The sequence below is a fragment of the Equus caballus genome, chromosome 10 (assembly GCF_041296265.1).
Source record: "Equus caballus isolate H_3958 breed thoroughbred chromosome 10, TB-T2T, whole genome shotgun sequence".
NCBI lineage: Eukaryota > Metazoa > Chordata > Mammalia > Perissodactyla > Equidae > Equus > Equus caballus.
Window position 1 is genome coordinate 14021175 of NC_091693.1, and position 19141 is coordinate 14040315.

Genomic DNA, 19141 nt, shown 5'->3' on the forward strand with positions numbered 1-19141 from the left:
TTCCAAATAAGAACTTTCTCCAACAAAGACGAGTAATCTGGGGGGAGGCTCATTCTTCTTGGGGTGTGACTCTTAGAGATAAGACTAACACAGCAACTGAACATTCCCACCAGTCACACACTCACCATCTCCTTTCCCCCCACTGCCCTCTTCCCACTATGTAGAAGGCAGCAGAGTGTAGATGAAAGCATATAGGTGATTAAACCAAGTGAAATTAGGCTTAAATTCAAGCTCTGCCCTATTTAGGTTGAATGACCTTGAGCAAGTCACCTCATTGCTTTCAACTTCAGATTCCTTCCTTGCAAAATGTTCTCACAGGACCAGCGTGAAGATTATTCCAAAAAATTTAAGAAAGCACTTGAGACAAACTAGACATTCAAATATCAGCCAGCCACTCCAACCACCCCTCCCTACAACAAACATCTGTTGGCTGAGCCAGAGTCCAACTCCAGGTGGGAGTCAAGGAACCTCCCCTTATGAGGCTTCCTACCTCTAGCCAACCATTACTCAGAATCTTCTCCAACCCCACAGCTGGGTCTGGTCCCAGGAGCCACCCTCCTCCACTGCCCTGGAGATCATGCCTTTCCCAGACCTGCATATGCCCTCAGAGATCCAGAGTGGGAAAACCAGATGGCCTTGGGGGAGATGGCTCACATCAGGCCAGGAAGTGGGGACACAGAGATGGTGAGAAGAATCTGAAGATTTTCCCAAATGTTCCTGCTACCAGTAGAAACAGCTTCGGGCTTTTCTATGGGATTGTGGAGACCTCTAGTGGCAAGAGAGCCATGCTGTCTCCACCTAGCACCAGAGTGAAGGCCCCACTCCCTGAGCCACGCCCACGGACTCCCCATCCTCCTCTTCAATTCAGCAAGTGTTTACTGAACCCCTTCTACTTGCCAGGCCATTCTGGACATTGGGAATGAAGCCACGAAAAGTCAGACCTGGGCTCATGGCTCCCAAATTCCACCCCACACAGCCGGGCCAGACAAAAGCACATAAACGTCCAACTCAGTCTTTATTGACTGTTTCACCGTGTAGCCACCAATGCTAACAGACGGAAGGGGGCGCACCTTTATGCATATCAAGGACTCTACAGCCCCCCTCAGGAGAAAGACCAAATTCAGTTACAGAACTTACGTGGTGATTGGGAGGGGTGAAAGAAGGGGACAGTATGTACAGAAATTTAAGGGGATACTGGAGGACGTTCTTCAGCAACAGAGCATGGCAGTGCTGAAGAGGGCAATGGGGCAGGGTCAGCCACTGATCTGGACCCCCTCCGCCTCAGCCAGAGGGTAGATCTCAATGGCCTCCACCAAGGGCAGTGCCTCCACTGCAGTCTCCATCACAGCCAAGCCTACAGCAGCCTCCGCTTCTGCCAGCTGCTGCCGCACAGCTGCCTGATGCTGCTGCTGGTGGGTCTTGCGGTGCTTCCATAGGTTGGAGAAGGAACGGTAGCTCTTGCCACAGTCGGGGCAGGAGTAGGGCCGTTCACCTGTGTGAATGCGGCGATGTTCTGCCAGACGCATGGAGATAGCAAAGGCCTTGCCACACACTTCACAGGCAAAGGGCCGCTCACCTGTGTGCAGGCGCCGGTGGTCCTTCAGGTGGGTACTCTGACGGAAGGCCTTGCCACAGTCTGGACACGGGTATGGCCGCTCGCCTGTGTGGATGCGCCGGTGTACCTGCAGTGATGTCTCTGTGCTGAATAGCTTCTTGCACTCACTGCACTCCAGGCCCCGGCGTCGGGCAGGGGCTGCAGGGGCCGCAGTAGCAGTGCCTCCAAGGGTTGTTGGGGAGACAACTGGGGTGCGAGTGGCCCTTGGGGCCCTAGGGGCTGGGGGCTCCTTAGCCAGGACCTCTCCAGGCCCTGCAGCTGCATGGGCTGCCTCATGTGCTTGCAGCCGAGCAGCAGAGCCTACTTTCTTGCCACAGGTGCCACACTCAAAGCGCCGTGGGGCCTGGGCAGCAGCAGCTGCACAGCGGTGCTCGCGGAGCCGCAGTGAGGAAGGGAAGGCAGCCCCACAGGATGAGCAGCGGTGGGGCTGGCGCCCAGCATGGGCCACAAGCTGGTGCACCTCCAGCAGTCGGCGCAGCAGGAAAGAGCGGGGACACTCGCGACACTTATAGGGGTACTCGCCTGTGTGGTGGTAGCGGTGCATGAGCAGGCGGTAGGGGCGATGAAAACGCACTCCGCACTCCTGGCAGCGATAGGGGAAGTGCTGGGCATGCACCAGGCGGTGCTGCCTCAGCGTGGAGCTTTGTGTAAAAGCTTTGCCGCAGTCCCCACACCGGTAGGGCCGCTCCCCTGTGTGTGTGAGCCGGTGGCGGGCCAGGTTGGCAGGTGAGTTGAAGGGCTTGGAGCAGTCCGGGCAGGGGAAGGGCCGTTCGCCTGTGTGTGTGCGGAGGTGGTTACGCACATGAGACTTCTTCTTAAACATCTTTCCACAAATGCCACACTTATGGCGCCGTTCCAGCCGGTGCACAAAACGCTGGTGCCGGGTCAGCTGCAATGCTTTGCCAAATTCACGGCTGCACAGGAGGCAGCGGTAGGTGCCTGGGGCAGCAGGCCCTGCTGAGCTCTCCTCAGACGCGGGGGGCTCTGGGGCCTCTGGCTCTCCAGTCTCTGCTGGGGCTGGCTCAGGGAAACCAATGACAGGCTCCTCTGGTGGAACTGGTGTTGTGGGCAGAGGAACACCCCCCACCCCATGGGTACGCCGGTGATAAAGGAACTTGGTGAGATTGACAAAGGTCTTTCCACATGGACACGAATGCAGAGGATTTGGAGTGTGGGCTCGCCGGTGGGCCAGGAGGAGTGCCTCTGTGCCAAAAGCCAGGCCACAGTCCACACACAAGAAGTGAGACTCGCTGCTGTGGTCACCAAGATGCTGGTCCAGACTGGATGGGCTGGGGAAGACACGACTGCACAAGGGGCACTTAAAGATGCCCTCCCGGTGACTCCGTAGGTGCTGCTGTAGCTGGTGAGGCGAAAGAAAGAGCTGGTCACAGGCTGAACAAAAGAGCTCCTGGGTGGCTGCCCCACCTGGCTCTCCATTGTTGTTCTTCCGGGCCTTACGCCCCCGGCGGTCTCGACCAATGGCTTCACCATTGCGTAGCTCATAACTGTGATCAGAGGATGGCAGGGGGTCAGGCTGAGACACAGGCACCTCTGCAGGTGATGGGTTCAGGGTCTCTTGCTGCAAGGCAGGCTCCTCAGACTCTGGGGCAGCAGCAGGAAAATGGGTGGCTTGGTGCTCCAGGAAGTCGGCCGGCAGCTGGAAGAGCTGGGAGCATTCCGAGCACTTGTAGAGGAGCAGCTCTACCTCAGTCACCACCTCAGTGGTGGTGGCAGTGGCAGAGGGCACAACTGCCCCCTCACCACCCTCTTCTGCCTTGCGGTAGGAGTGCTCCACGGCCACGCGGGCCTGGCCCACAGGGGGCCCTAGGACAACTGGGGACCCCAGGACAACTGGAGCTTGAGGCTTGGTGGGAGTGGCCCGGAGGTGCGTCTGCCGGTGGTTCAGCCAGAGCTCCTGGCTGGCAAAGAGAGCCTTGCAATCCACACACTCGTAGTGGATGGTACTGGAGCTCAGTGGGGGCGCCTTGGGTGGTGGCTCAGCTGGCACTGCCTCCTGGGGTGCCATCATCTTCAGGTGCAGCTCCTGATGCTCCAGGAGCTGGCTGGGTGACATCAGCAGCTGCCCGCACTCCAGGCACTGGTACTGGCTCTCCTGCACTATGGTCTGATAGAGCCCAGTGCCAGAAGCTGCCTCTGTGGCCACAGTGACTCCAGGGTCGGCCACGCCCACCAGCTCAAAGTGCTGCTGGGGCACGTGGGAGTTCTGGTGCATGAGCACCTCCTCCAGGGATCCATAGAGCTGGTTGCACTCAGAGCAGACATAGCGGTGCTCAATGTAGAGAACCGTCTCCTCTGACTCCTCAGTCATGGCGGCAGTGAGGCCCTGGGCTGGGAAAGGGGAAAGGTGGGGACAAATTACAGCCAAACCACTGCTCCTCAGTCCCTTCCACAGACAATTCTTTCTCTTTATCATCCCCTCACCAAAACCTTAGATCTATTTCCCCCTCTAAATTCTTGTTTCCATTTTTCCACTCCCACCCCCCGCCCCCCAACAATCCTTCCTCTCCTGAATACACAAGAGCACTAAGCACAAAATGTTCCCAGCAGTCCCTTCCTAGGGAATCTACCCAAGTCTCACCTCCAAATCAACTTGCATCAAATTCCACCCACCAGATCCTTGTAACCTGTCTAATCCCTATCTCCCACGCCTCACAGCTGGCCCAAGGCCCCATCTATCACATCTGAACCTGTAGCCTCTCCACCCAGACTCCTTCCACACTGTCTCCTCTTCTTACCAACTCACTACCCCATTCCAGCTCCCAGGTGCCTGGGGGCACTCTTCACATAAGCCCTAATTGCCTGCTTCTCCCAGCCTTGCTCCTCTGCTTCCTCCCCCAGGTTCTTGACCCTTTTTTTTTTTCACACCCAGACTACTCAAAGTGCCCCAATGTCTTGCCACTTTCAGCACCCTCCCATGGTGAAGCTCCTCTCCTTTACACACAATCCTTGCTACCCACTAACTCTCTCCTTCCACGTACGTCCAGGTTCCTCACATCAAACTATCCATTCCTCCAAACAACTCTTCTCACATTGGCCTAACCCATCTCCACATCCAGACTTTCCCCACCTTAACCACTTGCCCATGAAACCCAAACACCCCTCTTCAAATTACTTAATCCTCTCTACAAATCAAGGCTCTCTCCCACAACCCTAACCCCCCATCCAGAATACCCAGACCCATCTTCACAAAAGCTTAACCCTTCTTCATACCTATACACTTCCCACCACCCTTACTCATGTCTCTAAGTACCCAGACACTCCTCACATTAACCATCTCTTCTCTACACTAAGACCTAATCTGCAACTCGAATGCCCTCTGGGATACCCAGATCCTCTCTTCACATTGACTTAAAGCCAAAACCCTCTTCTTCATATTCATATACAGCCACCCCAACCCATTCAGGGGTTCCGACTCCCTCTTCACATTTACTTTCTTCTTTGCAAAAAAGACCCCTCCCATCCTAACCGACTCTGGGAAGACCCCTCTTCATATCAACCTAAGCTCCTCTTCTTTACAAAAAGACCCACCCCTACCATAATCCATTCCAGGGATGCCCACACACCTTCTTCACATCAACTTAAATCCTTCTTTACTAACCCATTCCAAAGACACCCAGATCCCCTTTCACCTTATTAACCTAACCTTTTCTTTTTTGCAAAAAGACTTCCCAACCTAAACATTCTAGGGATCCCCAGACCCCCCTCTTTATAATAACATAATTCCTCTTCTTTGCAAAAAGATCTTGCCCATACTCTAACCCAATTCAGGGATATCCAGGCTACCCTTCACAATGGCTTGAGCTTCTTTCAGACATACCCCTCCCATGACCCAAATCCCCTTTAGCGACACCAAGACCCTCTCTTCTTCTAACGCAGAACTCCTCCCCCTACTCTAACCCAGATGGGGGATAACCAGATCCCTCGTCCTCACATCCAGACTCCTCTTACCAGTCTATTACCCTGGGGATGTCCAGACCCCCAATTTAGCAATGTAACATCTCATTCTCACTCCGGGGATACCCAGCTCTCTCTCACCACTCTAGCCTTCTCCACGGACACCCAATTCCTACTCTTCACCTTGACCTAATTCCCCGTACTCTCCAAAAAAACTACTTCCATCCAACCTATTCTAGACACCCTTTTCACGTAACGTACCCCTTCTTTACACAGAGACCCTTCTCAACCCATTCCAACGGTACCCCTCTTCACTTTGGTTCAACTCCTCTCCACGTTAGTGTAACCCCATTCTTCACACCTCGACCTCTCCCTCAGCTCTAAATCTCCCCTCTAGGGATATCCATTTCCTAATCTTTTCACCCAAGACCCCCTCACTGGCCCAGCATGACTACATTTTCTCCTAATGTTAACTTAATTACCTCTTTTCTCACGCCCTAAACCCCTCCCCGGGCACCCAAGTGCCCTCTAACTGTCCACCCCGCTTCGGTGCTTGACCCGATCCCCCTGGGGCCTCGGAGACCCTCTCGGGGGCAGCACTAACGCCTCCTTCCCACCCAGGTCACTCCCAGCCCCGCCCCGCCCCTCCCATCCCCTCCCCTCCCCACTCAGCCCTTCGCACGACTCTAGCCCCCTTCCCCACCCACCGCCCCAGCCCGGCCCGGCCCGGCCCCCGCCCGGCCGCCAGCGCGCCCCGCCGGCCGTTGGTGCCGCTCCGCCCTCACCCGGCGCGCGCCCCCACCGGTCCTCAGTGCGCAGGCGGGGTGGCGAGAGGAGGCCGCGCGGGGAGGGTGGGGAGCCGGGCCGGCCCTCCGCGCGCCGGCCGGCACTCACCCGCCTCCGCCGTCTCGCACGCCCCGGGCCCAGGCCCGGGCCGCCGTTCCCCCCGGGCGGCCACCCTAGCGCTGCGCCCTCTCTAGCTCCCGCCGTGGCTTCTCGCTTGCTCCGCAGCCTCGCTCTCGCCCCCAATCGCCCTCAGCAACGCCCCTCCCACCTTCCTCCTCGGCCGCCGCGCGGACGGCCGAACGCGCCCAATCACCGCCCGCCTGGGCCCTGCCGTTAGGCCAATCGACGCTCACGTCTCCGAGCCGTGGGCCAATAGTAGGGAGCGTCGGGAACCCCCGCGGCGCCCAGCCAATCCCCTAACGACGTTGCCTTACCGGCCGGCCCCCGGGTTAATAGTGGCCGCCCCCTTAAGCCCGGAGGATGCTCCTCCTCCACCTCCTCGTCGACTCCTCCTGGCGGCTCGAGACGACAGGCCAGCGCGATGACGTCAGGAGGCGGAGCGAGGCTGCGGGCGCCATCTTGGGGAGGACGCTGGGGAGCCGCGGCGGGGTGGAGGGGAAAGTCGGAGAAGTTGAGGCACGCGACCTCCGGAGGGCGAGGGCGGGGAAGTTGAGCCGCAGGACCCCCTGAAGAACGAAGGGAGAGCGTGAAGCTCAGTCAGGGCGAAGGGGAGAAGGGAAACTGCAGTACCAGTCACATGAAGGGAGAAAAAGGGGAAATCAAGGCTCCAGACTCCGTTAGAACGAGAGTAATAAAGGCAGCAAGAAGGAAAGGGAGAAAAACCGAGGGACTCGCGGGAGGGAGGAGGAGAAATGTCAGAGGAAAAGCAAGGAGAGAGGGAATCGGAGGCAACGAGGAAAACCTGAAGGATAAGGGAGGAGATGGAAAATGGAAGGAGAAAAAGAAAAAGCAGAGACAGGCAGTTTGATTTGAAGAAAGAGTGTGGGGAGCAGATGACCTGAAGGACAACCAGGGTCAGAACCTGCAGGAAGTGACCTTGTAGCGGATGGACTCGTCTCTGTTTCCTTCCAGGCTGCACCCCCACAGCTCAGGGAAGGTGGAGTCCCCGTGTGTCCATGGGGACCCTCCCCGTCTGGCCCTCAGGGCTGTTGTACACGTTTCCGGAGCTTCTCCCTGAACCCAAGGAGAGGGGAGCTGCAAGAGATTCACTTGTTCTAACTGTGCCCGCCCCCCATTTTTCAGATGAGTAAACTGAGTCTCAGAGTAATTGGTCATTTACTTTTCTGAGGCCAAAAAGCTACCAGGGGGCCCTAAACAGAGTAGGACCTAAGTCTGACTCTTCAGCAAACTGTGTCCTTCAGTTGGTTTCTAACTGGGTGTCCTAACTTTCCGCTAGGTTAAACTCCCTAACACCGGAACCATGTAATTAAACCTGGCTGCCTGGATTGGAATCCTGGCCTTGCCACCTGCTTGCTGTCATCTTGGGCAAGTCAACTCCCTTGTGCCTCAGTTTCCTCATCTGTGAAGTGGGGACAGTAGGCCCTGTCTCATATGGTTGTTGTGAGGCACAGAGTAAAAGCTACATAAGAATTATTTTTATTAGGACCTCAAGGAGCCTAGTAATAATAGCTAACACGTCCTGAGGGTGTTATATGTTAAGTATTGTGCTCAATACTTTCCATGTATTACTCAGTTTAATCCTCTCAACCACCCTAGGAGGGAGGTATTATTGTTCTCACTTTACAAAACAAACTGAGGCCCAGAGAAGTTAAGTAACTGTGTCCATCATTAGGAAGAGACAGCCAGGATTCCAACCCAGGAGTTGACTCCAAGGTCTACACTCTTGGCTCCCAGGCTCTACTGCCTGGCAGGCAGGATGTCCCGAGTGGCATGTTGAATGGATGAATGCTAGAAGAGGAAAGAAATTGGTGGGAATCAATGAGCTGTAAAGCTGGTCATCTGCATTTGCCCTCAGGGTGAAGTCACCTGGGGCCTGGGGCTGGCAGGGGCCTGGGGCTGGCCAGAGCCAGAGAACCTGAAAGCTAGACTCAGCCTTTGACAGGCTCCATGTCCTGGGGTAGGTTCTCACTCCTGCAGGAGGCCACCTTTCCCCACTTGAAAATGCAAGGGTCCACCTTGGCTAGTCAGGCCCCTTTCTACAGGTACCTTCTGCTTGGATTTCCCAATTTATCTGGGTTGACTAGGTCTTTTCAGATGTTAAAGGAGTAAACTCAGGCCTGGATCAGTCTTTCTGGAGTTGGTGGCACAGGATTAGGGGACAGGTTCAATTTAGAGACGATAGGCATTCTATGCTGGGGTCCCTGCATACGCAAAGGCCTACAGGCCAGTATGAGTCTGGGCTTTCAGGCCTAGTTGGAGTTCAAGGTGGGTGTTGCGGGGGCCATAGGTGTTGCCCAGGTAGGGTGAGGAGGTGTGTGCAAAGTTGGTGGTCCTTCAGGGTCAGGTGTATGTGTCAGATGTATGTCAAGGAATGCCCCACAAACCAGCTGTAGAGGGCTTCCCCACGCCAGGCTGGTCTAACAGCTGCCACGTGCTATGTGTGTGCGCGTGCGAGGCATGCAGTCACGTGTGTTGGGGGGCATGTGGTCACATGTGCTGGGGGGCTGCACGTGAGCGTGTCAGTGTCTCCTCCCCATCACGAGCGTTGGGGGTGGTGGTGAGTCATGGGCTGAGCCTTCAGCACCAACTGTCGTGTTCCTTCCCCCCAAATTTCACCCCCCACCCAGCCGTGCACCACCCACCCCCACTCCAAGATCTGTGTCGCTGCTTCTCTTCCATCCCCCTGCCCTGCTCAGCTCCCTCTAAGAGGGAGGGAGTCTCCCCCTTCTGCTGGCTCTGCCCTCCAGCTCTCTGCCCTTTCCCACTGCCTCTCTGCTTGGGTGACTAGAGAACCAGGGCCTCTTCTCCCCTCCCACTTATCTCAGTGGGTCCCAAGGATTTCTCTGTGCCTTATAAAGAATTCCCATACTCACCACCCATCCCTTCGCCTCCATGGCGGTACTTCTATTTCTGGGGGCTTCTCCCCTGTCTCCATGAGCTGGCTGCTCCTGCCTCAGTGGGCCTCTTGTGTCCGCATCCTTGTCTTTGTGGGTTCCCTGGTGTCTTTGGGCCTCCCCCCATTTCTATGACATTCTCCCACTCTCTTTGGCCCTCCTCCCTGTCTTTGTGACATGTGTCCTTATTCCCATTTCTGTGGGCCTCTCCTCCTGCCCGTGGCCTTCTCCCGTCACCATGGACAACTCCCTGTGTCTGAGGAGTGCTTTCTGTTCCCGTGGGCCTCTCTCTATCTTCCTGGTGGGTTCTCTGAGTACACGAGCTGCCCCTTGTCCCCATCCTCATGGAGAGCTCTCTGTGTCCTCGAGCTGCCTCCTGTTCCCATCTTCCCAAGTGGCTCTCTAAATCCACAAGCTGCCCCCTGTCCCCATTTTCCCAGGGGGCTGTGTCCTGGAGCTGCCCTTCTCTCTGAGGTCCTTTGCTTGGTCTGCTCCCTTGTCTCTATGGGCCTTTCTCTCTTTTCACTGGGCTTTTCCCTGTCCTTGTCCTTGTGGGGTTTGTGGACCTTGGCCCACCTCGGTTTTGCTGTTTCTCTGCATTTTTCTTCATCTTTGTAGCCATCTCTCCCAGCTCCACAGCCTTCTCCCCAGGTCTCCCCGCTTCTTGTCTCCGTGGGCTGCTGTGCCCAAGGGCTGCCTGGGCAGGGCGGTGGCATGGTGTGGTGGAGGGGATGGCCCCGGGGTGGGCCCTCTATCCAATGCAGCGCCTTCCCTCATCAGCATTCTCCTCGCGGGCCCCCCAGCCCCGACCAATAAGGGCTACCCCTCCCCCGACTCCCCTCCCTTCTCTCTCTCTGCTTGCCTCCCTCCCTTCCTCTCGCCTGCCCTCCTCCCTGCCTCCCTCCCTCCCTCATCTCTCTCTCCCCCCCGCCCCCTGCGCTCCAGGACCCAGCGCGGGCGGCGGGCGGGCAGGCAGGCGGCGGCCTCGGAGGGGAGAAGGAGAGGTGGCGGTGGCAGTGGCGGCGGGCGGGCGGCGGCAGCAGCAACGGCGGCGGTGGCGGCCAGCAGCAGGGAGGCAGGCTCAGCTGGGGACCCAGAGCCGGCGGCTGCTCCTCGCAGGGGACCAGGAGTCCGTAGCCAGGCCCTCCCTCCGAGGCCCTGCGCCTGGCGCCCCCGGGACACCCCACCCTCCTCCGCTTTCCTCTTCCACCTGCTCTTCCCCATCCTCCCCTCCATCCTCCTGCCCTCCTCCCCATCTCACCACCTCGCCTGCCCCTTCTCTGCCTCTCTGGGTCTCCCAGCACCCCATCCTCCCAGCCCCTCCACTCCTCGGCCTCTCCCCGCCCCCAGCATGCTTTTCCCGTGGGGGCTGAGGGCTTGAGGACTCCAGGCCCTTGCCTCATCCAGGGCAGGGCCCAGGCTCCAGGGGGGAGGGGGGAAGGGGTGACCCCCTCCCCCCAAAAAGCCCTCCCCTCCCCCACTTACCCTGATGGCCGGCTTTCTGGTCTCCACCCAGTCCTCGCCCCCCGTGGCCCCCCCAGGCCGGCCTGGCTAGGGGAGGGGGCGGGGCCCTTTCTTGGGCCGGCTTCCCCCTCCCCCGGCTTGGCCTTGGCCCCCTCCCTTCTATTTTCACCTTCTTTTCCTCCTTTCCTCCCTCCTTCCCCTCCATTTGCTCCTTTCCTTCTCCTGTCTCCCCTTCTCTCCTCCATTTTCTCCTTTCCCCTTCCTCCCCTCCCCGGCCCGCCCTCTCCTCTTCCACCTGTCCTTCTTCCCTGCTCCTGGAGAGCCCCGTTTTGGGTTAGTTGCGGGGCACCACCGGAGGCGGGGGAGGGGGCCTGTGGACTGCCCTCTCCCCCCCCCCCCCACCCCCCGCCCCAGCCACACCACCACCACCCAGCACCAGAGCATCTCCCTGTGGTCAGTCCTCGCCCTCCGTCCCACCAGGATCCGTGAGTGTCTGCAGGGCGGGGGTTGGGCTGGGGCCCGGCCTGGGTCCTGGAAGGCTGGGCTCACTGCCGCCTGGCAGGGCCCCCACATTCCCCTGCCCCCTCCCCCATCAGGGGCCTGCTGGCGCTCCCCCTTCTCCCCAATCCCCGTTCACCTCTGCCTTTTCTCACCCCTTTTCTGGGCACAGCTCACTCTCGCCCCGCAGCCCCCAGCTCCTGGGGTCCTGAGGGGCTGACTGGCTTTTACTTGTGGTCTCACTCCTTCTCCGGGACTCCTGGCATGTCTCCGCCCCTGCTTTCTCCAGCCCCAGTCCCCGTGCCGGCTCTGCTGTCTCTCACTCTGTTTCAGTCTCTCTCTCTTTTTACCTCTGAGCTTCATCCTCTCTGCCTGCTACGGCTGGTCCACATCCCAGCCAGGCTCTATCTCCTGGAAATGTCTTTCTGTTTTTGAATCTCCGTTTCATGTTTCTCTTGGGCTTCTCTCTGATTCTCCAACTTCTCTCTCTGCTGTTAGCCTAACCGTTTCTCGGTGTGTCTCTGTTGATCTCTCTCTCTCTCTGTCTCAAAACTCCCTTGTCTTTTGGCTTTCTCTTTTGGAGGCTCCCATGCCAGATCTAGCCCTCTCTCCACTCTCTCTGTTCCCTGTGTGCTCTGCCTGTGTCTCTGCTTACCTGTCCTCCTCCCTCTCTAACTCTGGGCTTGGGGGCCGTCTTCCTTTTCTCACTTTTCTGTTTTCCTCCCCCAGATCCACTCTGGGTCCATTCCTCCATCCCTCACTCCTTAGCCACTGCCTCGCTCCATGTTGTACTTTGTCTTTTCCTTGGTAATCTCGCCCCCCCACCTCCATCCTCTTGTCCCCCTCCCAGCCTGGTGTTTTGGTTCCCATTCCTCCCCACACTTAGGGCTTACAGGTTTGGGATTGACGCCTCCCCCAAAGCACCCTGAGTGGATGCACCTGTGCTTGGACGTGCCCCTGTCCCTGCCTGGGCCCCTCCAGGTCCCTCAGTTTCCTTCCCTGACTCTCACTCCCCCATCCCCTAGTTTGTGAGTCCAGCTCTCTCCATCTTCTGTCTGCCCTGCCTGCCCTTTCTCTTCTATAGATTTACTGTGTGGCTCTGACATACTTTCTTTCTGTCTTTCTTTCCGACTGGCTTTCTTTCTTTTCAGAGTTTTGTGATTTCTCTCCTTCCCTCAATTCTCGTACCTGTTGTCATTTTTTTCGCCCTCCTCCTCACCCCATTTGCCTTCTCTAACCTGATTTGCCTTCTCGCCTTTGTGATATTTCTTGCTTGCCCACTTGTCTGTCTCCCTCCCCTGCCAGGGCCCCTTCTGCTCAGTTGGCTGCTGTGTTTCCACCTTTCTCTGGCTTTCCCTGAGTCTCTGGGCCTGTGGGGCTCAGGCCTGCCTGACTCTCTGCCCCTTCTCTCTCCCACCCTCCCTCTTGTCTGCCCGCCTTGGTGTCTCACTTCTAGGTAGTGTCTGCATGTCCTATTCTCTCATTTAGCCCCAGTCACTTCCTTTGGGTCTGTCTGTCTTTCTCTCGGTACCTTTCTGTGTCTCTGTGTCTGTCTGCTGCCCTCAACCCTGTCCCTGCACTCTGAATCTGTTTTTCTCCTCCCACCTGTGTCTGCCACCTGTGGGTCCCTGACCTTCTCATCTCTGTCTCTCCCTCAGTCTTTTTGTCCTCTAGTCTCTGCTCCTTAATTTGCCCCCAGAGGTCCCTACTGTCTCAGGATGACCCCCCTCACTCCTGCCTCTCTCCTAGCCCCACCCTCCACACCTCTCCCTCTGTGAATTCTCCAGGCTTCCCTTGCTCCTCCACCCTTGACAAGCCTTCACCTTAAATCCAAATTACAGTCCACAGCCCTGCTCTGCCCAGCATGCCCTCCCACTCCCCAGCCTATTTTTCCCAGAGGCCCTGAGAGAGAGGGACTGGCTCAAGGTCACCCAGGAGTTGGGGGCAGAGTGGAGACTGATGGGGTCTCCTGCTGCCCTGGCCTAGGTTTTCCTGGCCCCAAGGGACCATCTGAAGTCTTGTGTTGTGCCTCTTCCTCCTCTCGCAGGTTTCGTTCTGCCTTCTCACCAGCTCAAGCCCTCTCTCCATGGGGATAATGTGGGGTGTGGGGAGACAGCAGGCTCACCTCATAGCACCCTGGGCCTCACAGAACCTCTCTCATAGAAACCCAAGTGTCCCTTCCCTTGAGGCACACTCCTTGACCCACGGAGCCTCACATCTGGCTGAACTCACCCCTGCCCAGTGGTCCCCCTGCGGAAGGCTGGGGCACCTGGTGGAATCTCTTAACATGCTGAGGGTGGAGCAATTGTGGGGAGCAAAGATGCATTCCCCCCCTCCAATCTTCAGCTCCCCACAGCAGGGTGGGAGGCCGCAGTTTAGCACCTGTTTGGGCAGACAGCACACTCCCTGCCTCACTCACTTCTCCCTTCCAGCTTTGTGGTGTCATCTCCAGTGGGTTTGTGTCTTCTCTCCATTCACTGTGTTTCTGTTCTGTTTTGTCTCTTCTGTGTCTTGATTTCCCTCTCTTCTCCCTGCCCTGCCCATTCTCTGTCCATCTCCATGCCTCCCTCTCTTCCTGTCTCTTCCCTCTTTTTCTCTCCTAGCCCTGGCCTTACCTCCTTGTAACTCTCCTCTGTTCTCTCCACTTCTATCCCCATTCTCCTGTTTTACCATCTTTCTGTTCCTTTATATTTCTGCCTATTTTTCCCTTTCTCTTTTCATGAGTCTCTTTGTATTTCCCCCCTCTCAGCCTCTCTTCCTCTTTCTGTCTCTCTCTTCCCCTCTTCTCGCTCTTTACTTGTTTTTTTTAGACCCTTAGCAGCCTTGGGTTCACCCATCTGTCTCCATCTGTGTGTCTCCATCTTTCTCTCTCTCTCCATCTTTCCCTCTCTCTCCAAGTTTCCTAACTCCCGGATACTCTCCCCTCCAGACCCCGGATGTCCAGGCCTCTCTCTCCATGGGATTGTGGGAACCAGGGACGTCAGTAAGGTGGCAAGTGAGGCCTGGGATGGGGTTGCCTAGCAACCACCGCATCCTCTCCAGCCGGTTTCTGTTGCCTAGCAACAGCTGCCTGCCCAGAGACAGGGGCGGGACTGGGTGGGGGGTGGCACTTCCTGGTTTCTTATTGGGGTGGGGATGGTCCCTGGAATTTGCTCTTACCTGAGATCCACATCCTGTCACCCTCCCATTTTGGTAGCTGTGAATATCCTCTAGCAGTGCCTCTCCCACTCAGTGCCTGAGCGCTGAGCTCCTCCCTGGTGGTGCTCCTCTGAGCCTGAGCCTCTTGCTAGCAATGCTTCTAATGAGGGCAGGGCCCTTCAGAGCTCACTAACAATGTCCCAGAGTCTGTGGTCACTATCCTGCCCAGCAGTCTTCCAAAGAGGCTCTGAGGCCCCCACATCAGCAATCTCCCATGGATTGGGGGTTTCCCTCCAGGTGGCGAGTGGGGGCCGCGGCAGCTGCGTCCCCATGAGGAGGGGAGGAAGATGCCGGCTGAGCTGCTGCTGCTGCTGATTGTTGCCTTTGCCAGCCCCAGCTGCCAGGTGCTCTCATCACTGCGCATGGGTGAGGCCCTACAGCCCTCTGCCCCTGCCTCCTCAGATACCCTCCCATCAGGCTCCACGGATCCTCCGTGGGAACCCAGGCATGCCAGTAGCTCAAGATCCGGGAATCTGGGCTTCAGTTTTCACCTTTCCTCAGCAGTTGTTGGGGAGCATAGTCCCCAGCCCCTTCTTCCCCCTGGACCCAGAGGTCCAGACCCCTAGCTCTCTCCAACTTCAGATCCAGGAGTCTAGACCCCTGGTCCCCATCCCCACCCCCACTCCAGAGCCCAGGAGTCCAGGACCCCAGCCCCTCCTCCCTCAGGATGCAGGAGTTCAGAACTGCAACCCCTGTGTCCCTTTAGCTGCAATCCTGGACGACCAGACAGTGTGTGGCCGCGGTGAACGTCTGGCCCTGGCCCTGGCCCGGGAGCAGATCAACGGGATCATCGAGGTCCCAGCCAAGGCCCGAGTCGAAGTAGACATCTTTGAGCTGCAGCGGGACAGCCAGTACGAGACCACGGACACCAGTGAGCAGGGCCACAGGGGGCAGGGCCCTTCAGAGCTCAGTCCATCCCTCGGCCCCCAGCCTCCTGAGCTCACCTCATCGTCTTCCAGCTCCATCTGCTCCTTCCTTCATGTCTGCTCTGCCTTCTCCTTCCCAGAGATGGTGCTGCTGGGCATGGGGAGGTGGGGCCCCAGTCCCGCCCTGGAGAAGCTGAGAGCCTCATTTGAAGGATAAACTTCATTTGAAGGATAAACTGGTTGGGGACACTCAGCCCCCAGAGTTGAGTAACTAGGGGCCCAGGCATTAAGACCAGGGGATTTCAGGGGCAGGGGCAGCAAAGGTGTTCTGGAGAAGGCTAAACTGAAGCTGAGCCCTGAAAGGTAAGCAGAATATGGAACGAGTGGCATTGCTCAAAGTATGTCCTGTGGAGCACTGCCATCCATGCAGTAGCATATGTAATTATATGTTGGAGCCTGATGGACTGAGCAGATGTCAACAGGGGTCCCTTGAACGGGCAGGCTGGGTTTGCAGACCATTGGGAGATGCTGCCTTCAGGTGTGTTTTAGACAGGAGTCTTTCCTACAGGCCTTATCAGATCCTTTATTATGATCATGTGTATTTCAAATTACTGAGAGAGAGAATGAGGTATAATGTTTGCTGGACTTTTTTGACCAGTGCAGCACAGAATACAAATCGGGAGAAGCTGGGCTGGAGGGTAAGGAGGCAGATGGTGTTCTAGGCATGTGCCTGTAGTCTGGAGGTGGGGTGGAGGGGAGGGGGGAGCATTCAGAGCCAAGGAACAGGGTGTGGGGTTGCACCCATCTTGACCACCTGGACTCAGGACATGTTTGGGGGGATTGTGAGAGACTTTTGAGCTGGAGTGTAACTGGGCAGTGGGAGGTGAGACTGGGCAAGACTGGCAGGCTGAAAGGTGCAGCCTTCACCCACAGGCAATGGGGAGCCATTGATGAGTTTAGACCAGGGAGCTGGGCTTCTAAAAGGTGAATCTGGGGCCGGCCCTATGGCCAAGTGGTTAAGTTCATGCACTCTGCTTCTGCGGCCCAAGGGTCACCACTTGGGATCCTGGGTGCAGATCCTACACACCGCTCATCAAGCCTTGCTGTGGTGGGGACCCACATAGAAGAACTAGAATGACTTACAACTCGGGTATACAACTGTGCACTGGGGTTTTGGGGAGGAAAAAAGAGAGGAAGATTGGCAACAGATGTTAGCTCAAGGCCAGTCTTCCTCACCAAAATAAAAAAAAAGCGTAAAAGGTGAATCTGGGGGCTAGATTTAGGTGATCAGTGAGGAGGCTGGAGCACGCCTGAGCTGAGAACCTTAAAGTAGGTCAGGGGAAGAGGGGTTGAAGAGAAGTGGACAGATGTGAGAAAATTTGAGGACAAAAAGAGACAGGACTTGGTGACTAATTGGCAATATTGGGAGGGAGATTAAAGGCAAGGACCGTTTCATTTATTTGGTCTGTGCAAGTGGTGGGGCCCTCACCAACATGGAAGGTATAGAAGGAACAAGTTTGGAGAAAGATGAGACATTTAGTTATGGTGCTTTTACTTGACTGTGGCAGAAACCTGACTCAAGCTGCCTTAAGGAGAAAAGAGAATTTATCAGCTCATGTCACTAAAAGGCCTAAGGACTAATTTCAGTCATGGTTGGATCCAGGTATTCAAATGATGTCTCATGATTGTTTCAGGCCTGGCTGGATCCAGGTGCTCAAGATGATGTTCCAGGAATCGCTCTGTCTTTATCTCTGGGTGCCTGCTTTCCTCTAAGTTGGCTTCATTTTCGGGAATGCCTTCACTAAGTAGTGGCAAGATGTCCTCAACAGCTCAAAACTTGTATCTTGCCAGTTTAGCAAACCCAGTGATAATTTTAGCAGAAGGCCTGAGGAAGGCTCTCAGTGATGTGGTTTGAGCCCGTCTCCATCTTTGAACCAGTCACTGTGTCCAGGACAATGTAGTTCTGTGGTTCTGGGTCAGATGCCAATCAATCCTGGGAACCATGTGGCTCCCTAAGGGAAAGTTAGGGTTCTGCCATGAGAGTGGGCACTGGGCAGGCAAAAACAACAGCGTCCACCTCCCAGTCTTGAGGTGCACACATGTTTAAGGGGGAAAAATAGTGGAAGAAAGAGGAGCAAGTAAATGCACCAGAAGAATGGTATTTGGAGTATACACTGCAGAGGGGCCTCGGCCATGAGTTCAGGGTAGAGGGGCTGTTGGATACACCCTCAGTTGTAGTGTGTTTAGAAAGGTTGAGAAAGATGAAGGCTGAGGAACCAGGCACTGGATTTGCAGCCAGAAGGAGGCCCTGGGTGTTTCCTCTTCATCCCTTCCTTTGTTTCTCTCTGGGTCTGACCCTTCCTGCTATTGGCGTATTTCCCGTCTCTCTCTGACTTGTGCCCCCTCCTTTTGTCCGCTGTGGTGGGTGGGGTCAGGATAGGGCCTCTGGGTCCAGGGTGGTGGAGGAGCATCAGGCAGCTGAGTGTCGGATCCTTTCCTGGATGGTTCCCGACACTCAGTGAGGGTTTGTTGAGGGGTTCCCTGAGGGCGATTCCCTGAGGGTGGGGACAAAGAGAAGGGAGAGCATGCCTAACTCTGTGGTCTCCTGGTCTCTTCCCACCCCTTGCAGTGTGTCAGATCCTGCCCAAGGGAGTTGTGTCTGTCCTGGGGCCCTCATCCAGCCCTGCATCGGCCTCCACCGTGAGCCATATCTGTGGGGAGAAGGAGGTGAGTGTGGGGCGGGGTGAGCGGGTCTGTGGGAGGCGAGGGTTGTGCGGGGAGGGAGTAGGATAGAAGCAAAGGCTGCTTCTCCATCCAGATCCCCCACATCAAGGTGGGTCCCGAGGAGACGCCGCGCCTGCAGTACCTTCGCTTCGCATCTGTCAGCCTGTACCCCAGTAACGAGGACGTCAGCCTGGCGGTCTCCCGAATCCTCAAGTCCTTCAACTACCCCTCAGCCAGCCTCATCTGCGCCAAGGCCGAGTGTGAGGGAGGAGGACTGGACGTTTCGTTTTCTATTCCCCCGAAATCCCTTTCCCAAGACATCTAGTCTCCCGCGCAGTCATTAGGACCCCTGGTTATAACCCCTGGGGGACCCAGGCACAAACTCTCCTAGTCCCTACCATCCCTTCGCCTTCAGGAATCCTGACTTCTGGTTTCACAGACCTCCTACCTCCCCAAAGAGACCATTTAGTCAACAGATACTGAGTAGCTCCTAGGTGCAAGGGCCTTGCTAGGCCCTGGTGGTTTAGCAGTGAACGGCACTAGATATGGTCCCTGAATTCACAGGACCCCATGGTAGTTGAGCAGTAGTTGAGCAATGGTGACGTGGAGTGACAGGTGCTCTGTCAGGAGGCATGTGGGGGGCTGTAGGAGCACACAGGAGGGAATCCTAACCTGGCCTGGGAGGTTCAGAGCCTATAACCTTGAGAAAGGGACATCTAAGCTGGACCTGAAGGGTGGGGAGGATTTGAGGTAGGGGAGAAGGGAGGAGCATACTCTGAGCAGAGGACACAGCATGGCAGGGCAGAGCCGGAGGCCCAGGCAGCGTGGCCCCCTTGAGAGGCTCAAGGATTCTCTCTGGTCGGTGTGTGGGAGCAATGAAGCAGGACATCCGGGCAGGGTATGGTCACGTAGGACCTTGTGTTTTATGCTAAAGATGAAGGTCCCCACACAGTGTGGGGTAAGGGGATGTGGCCCGAGGTGTACTGCAGGAAGAGCTCTTTGGTTGCAGTGTAGAGAACGGACTGGAGAGTGACGCGAGA

General features: G+C 56.6%; 2 protein-coding genes across 12 annotated transcripts in view; one reads left to right on the top strand and one right to left on the bottom strand.

Moving 5' to 3' along the window:
• Positions 1 to 996: 996 nt before the first annotated feature.
• Positions 997 to 10333, bottom strand: ZNF574 (zinc finger protein 574). 9 transcript variants are annotated; one of them, XM_070224533.1, is made up of 4 exons: positions 9331 to 9667; positions 7373 to 7531; positions 6751 to 7002; positions 997 to 3964 (listed from the first exon to the last, which is right to left on the bottom strand). In XM_070224533.1, the coding sequence occupies exon 4, from the start codon at positions 3942 to 3944 to the stop codon at positions 1254 to 1256; it is 2691 nt and encodes an 896-aa protein (XP_070080634.1). In that variant the 5' UTR covers positions 3945 to 3964; positions 6751 to 7002; positions 7373 to 7531; positions 9331 to 9667; the 3' UTR covers positions 997 to 1253. The 9 variants fall into 9 exon arrangements, with proteins under 9 accessions (XP_070080634.1, XP_070080636.1, XP_023507170.1 ...); XM_070224535.1 differs by having other exon boundaries at positions 7373 to 7510; positions 9331 to 9476; XM_023651402.2 differs by lacking the exon at positions 7373 to 7531 and having other exon boundaries at positions 9331 to 10333.
• A 232-nt stretch (positions 10334 to 10565) lies between these two features.
• GRIK5 (glutamate ionotropic receptor kainate type subunit 5) overlaps positions 10566 to 19141 on the top strand; it is a 56077-nt gene continuing 47501 nt past the window's right edge. For all 3 annotated transcript variants that reach the window (XM_023651398.2, XM_070224538.1, XM_070224539.1), the window contains exons 1-5: positions 10566 to 11300; positions 14749 to 14877; positions 15218 to 15382; positions 18007 to 18104; positions 18196 to 18361. In XM_023651398.2, coding sequence (XP_023507166.1) covers positions 14799 to 14877; positions 15218 to 15382; positions 18007 to 18104; positions 18196 to 18361 — 508 coding nt within the window. In that variant the 5' untranslated portion in view covers positions 10566 to 11300; positions 14749 to 14798. The remainder of the gene's footprint in view (positions 11301 to 14748; positions 14878 to 15217; positions 15383 to 18006; positions 18105 to 18195; positions 18362 to 19141) is intronic.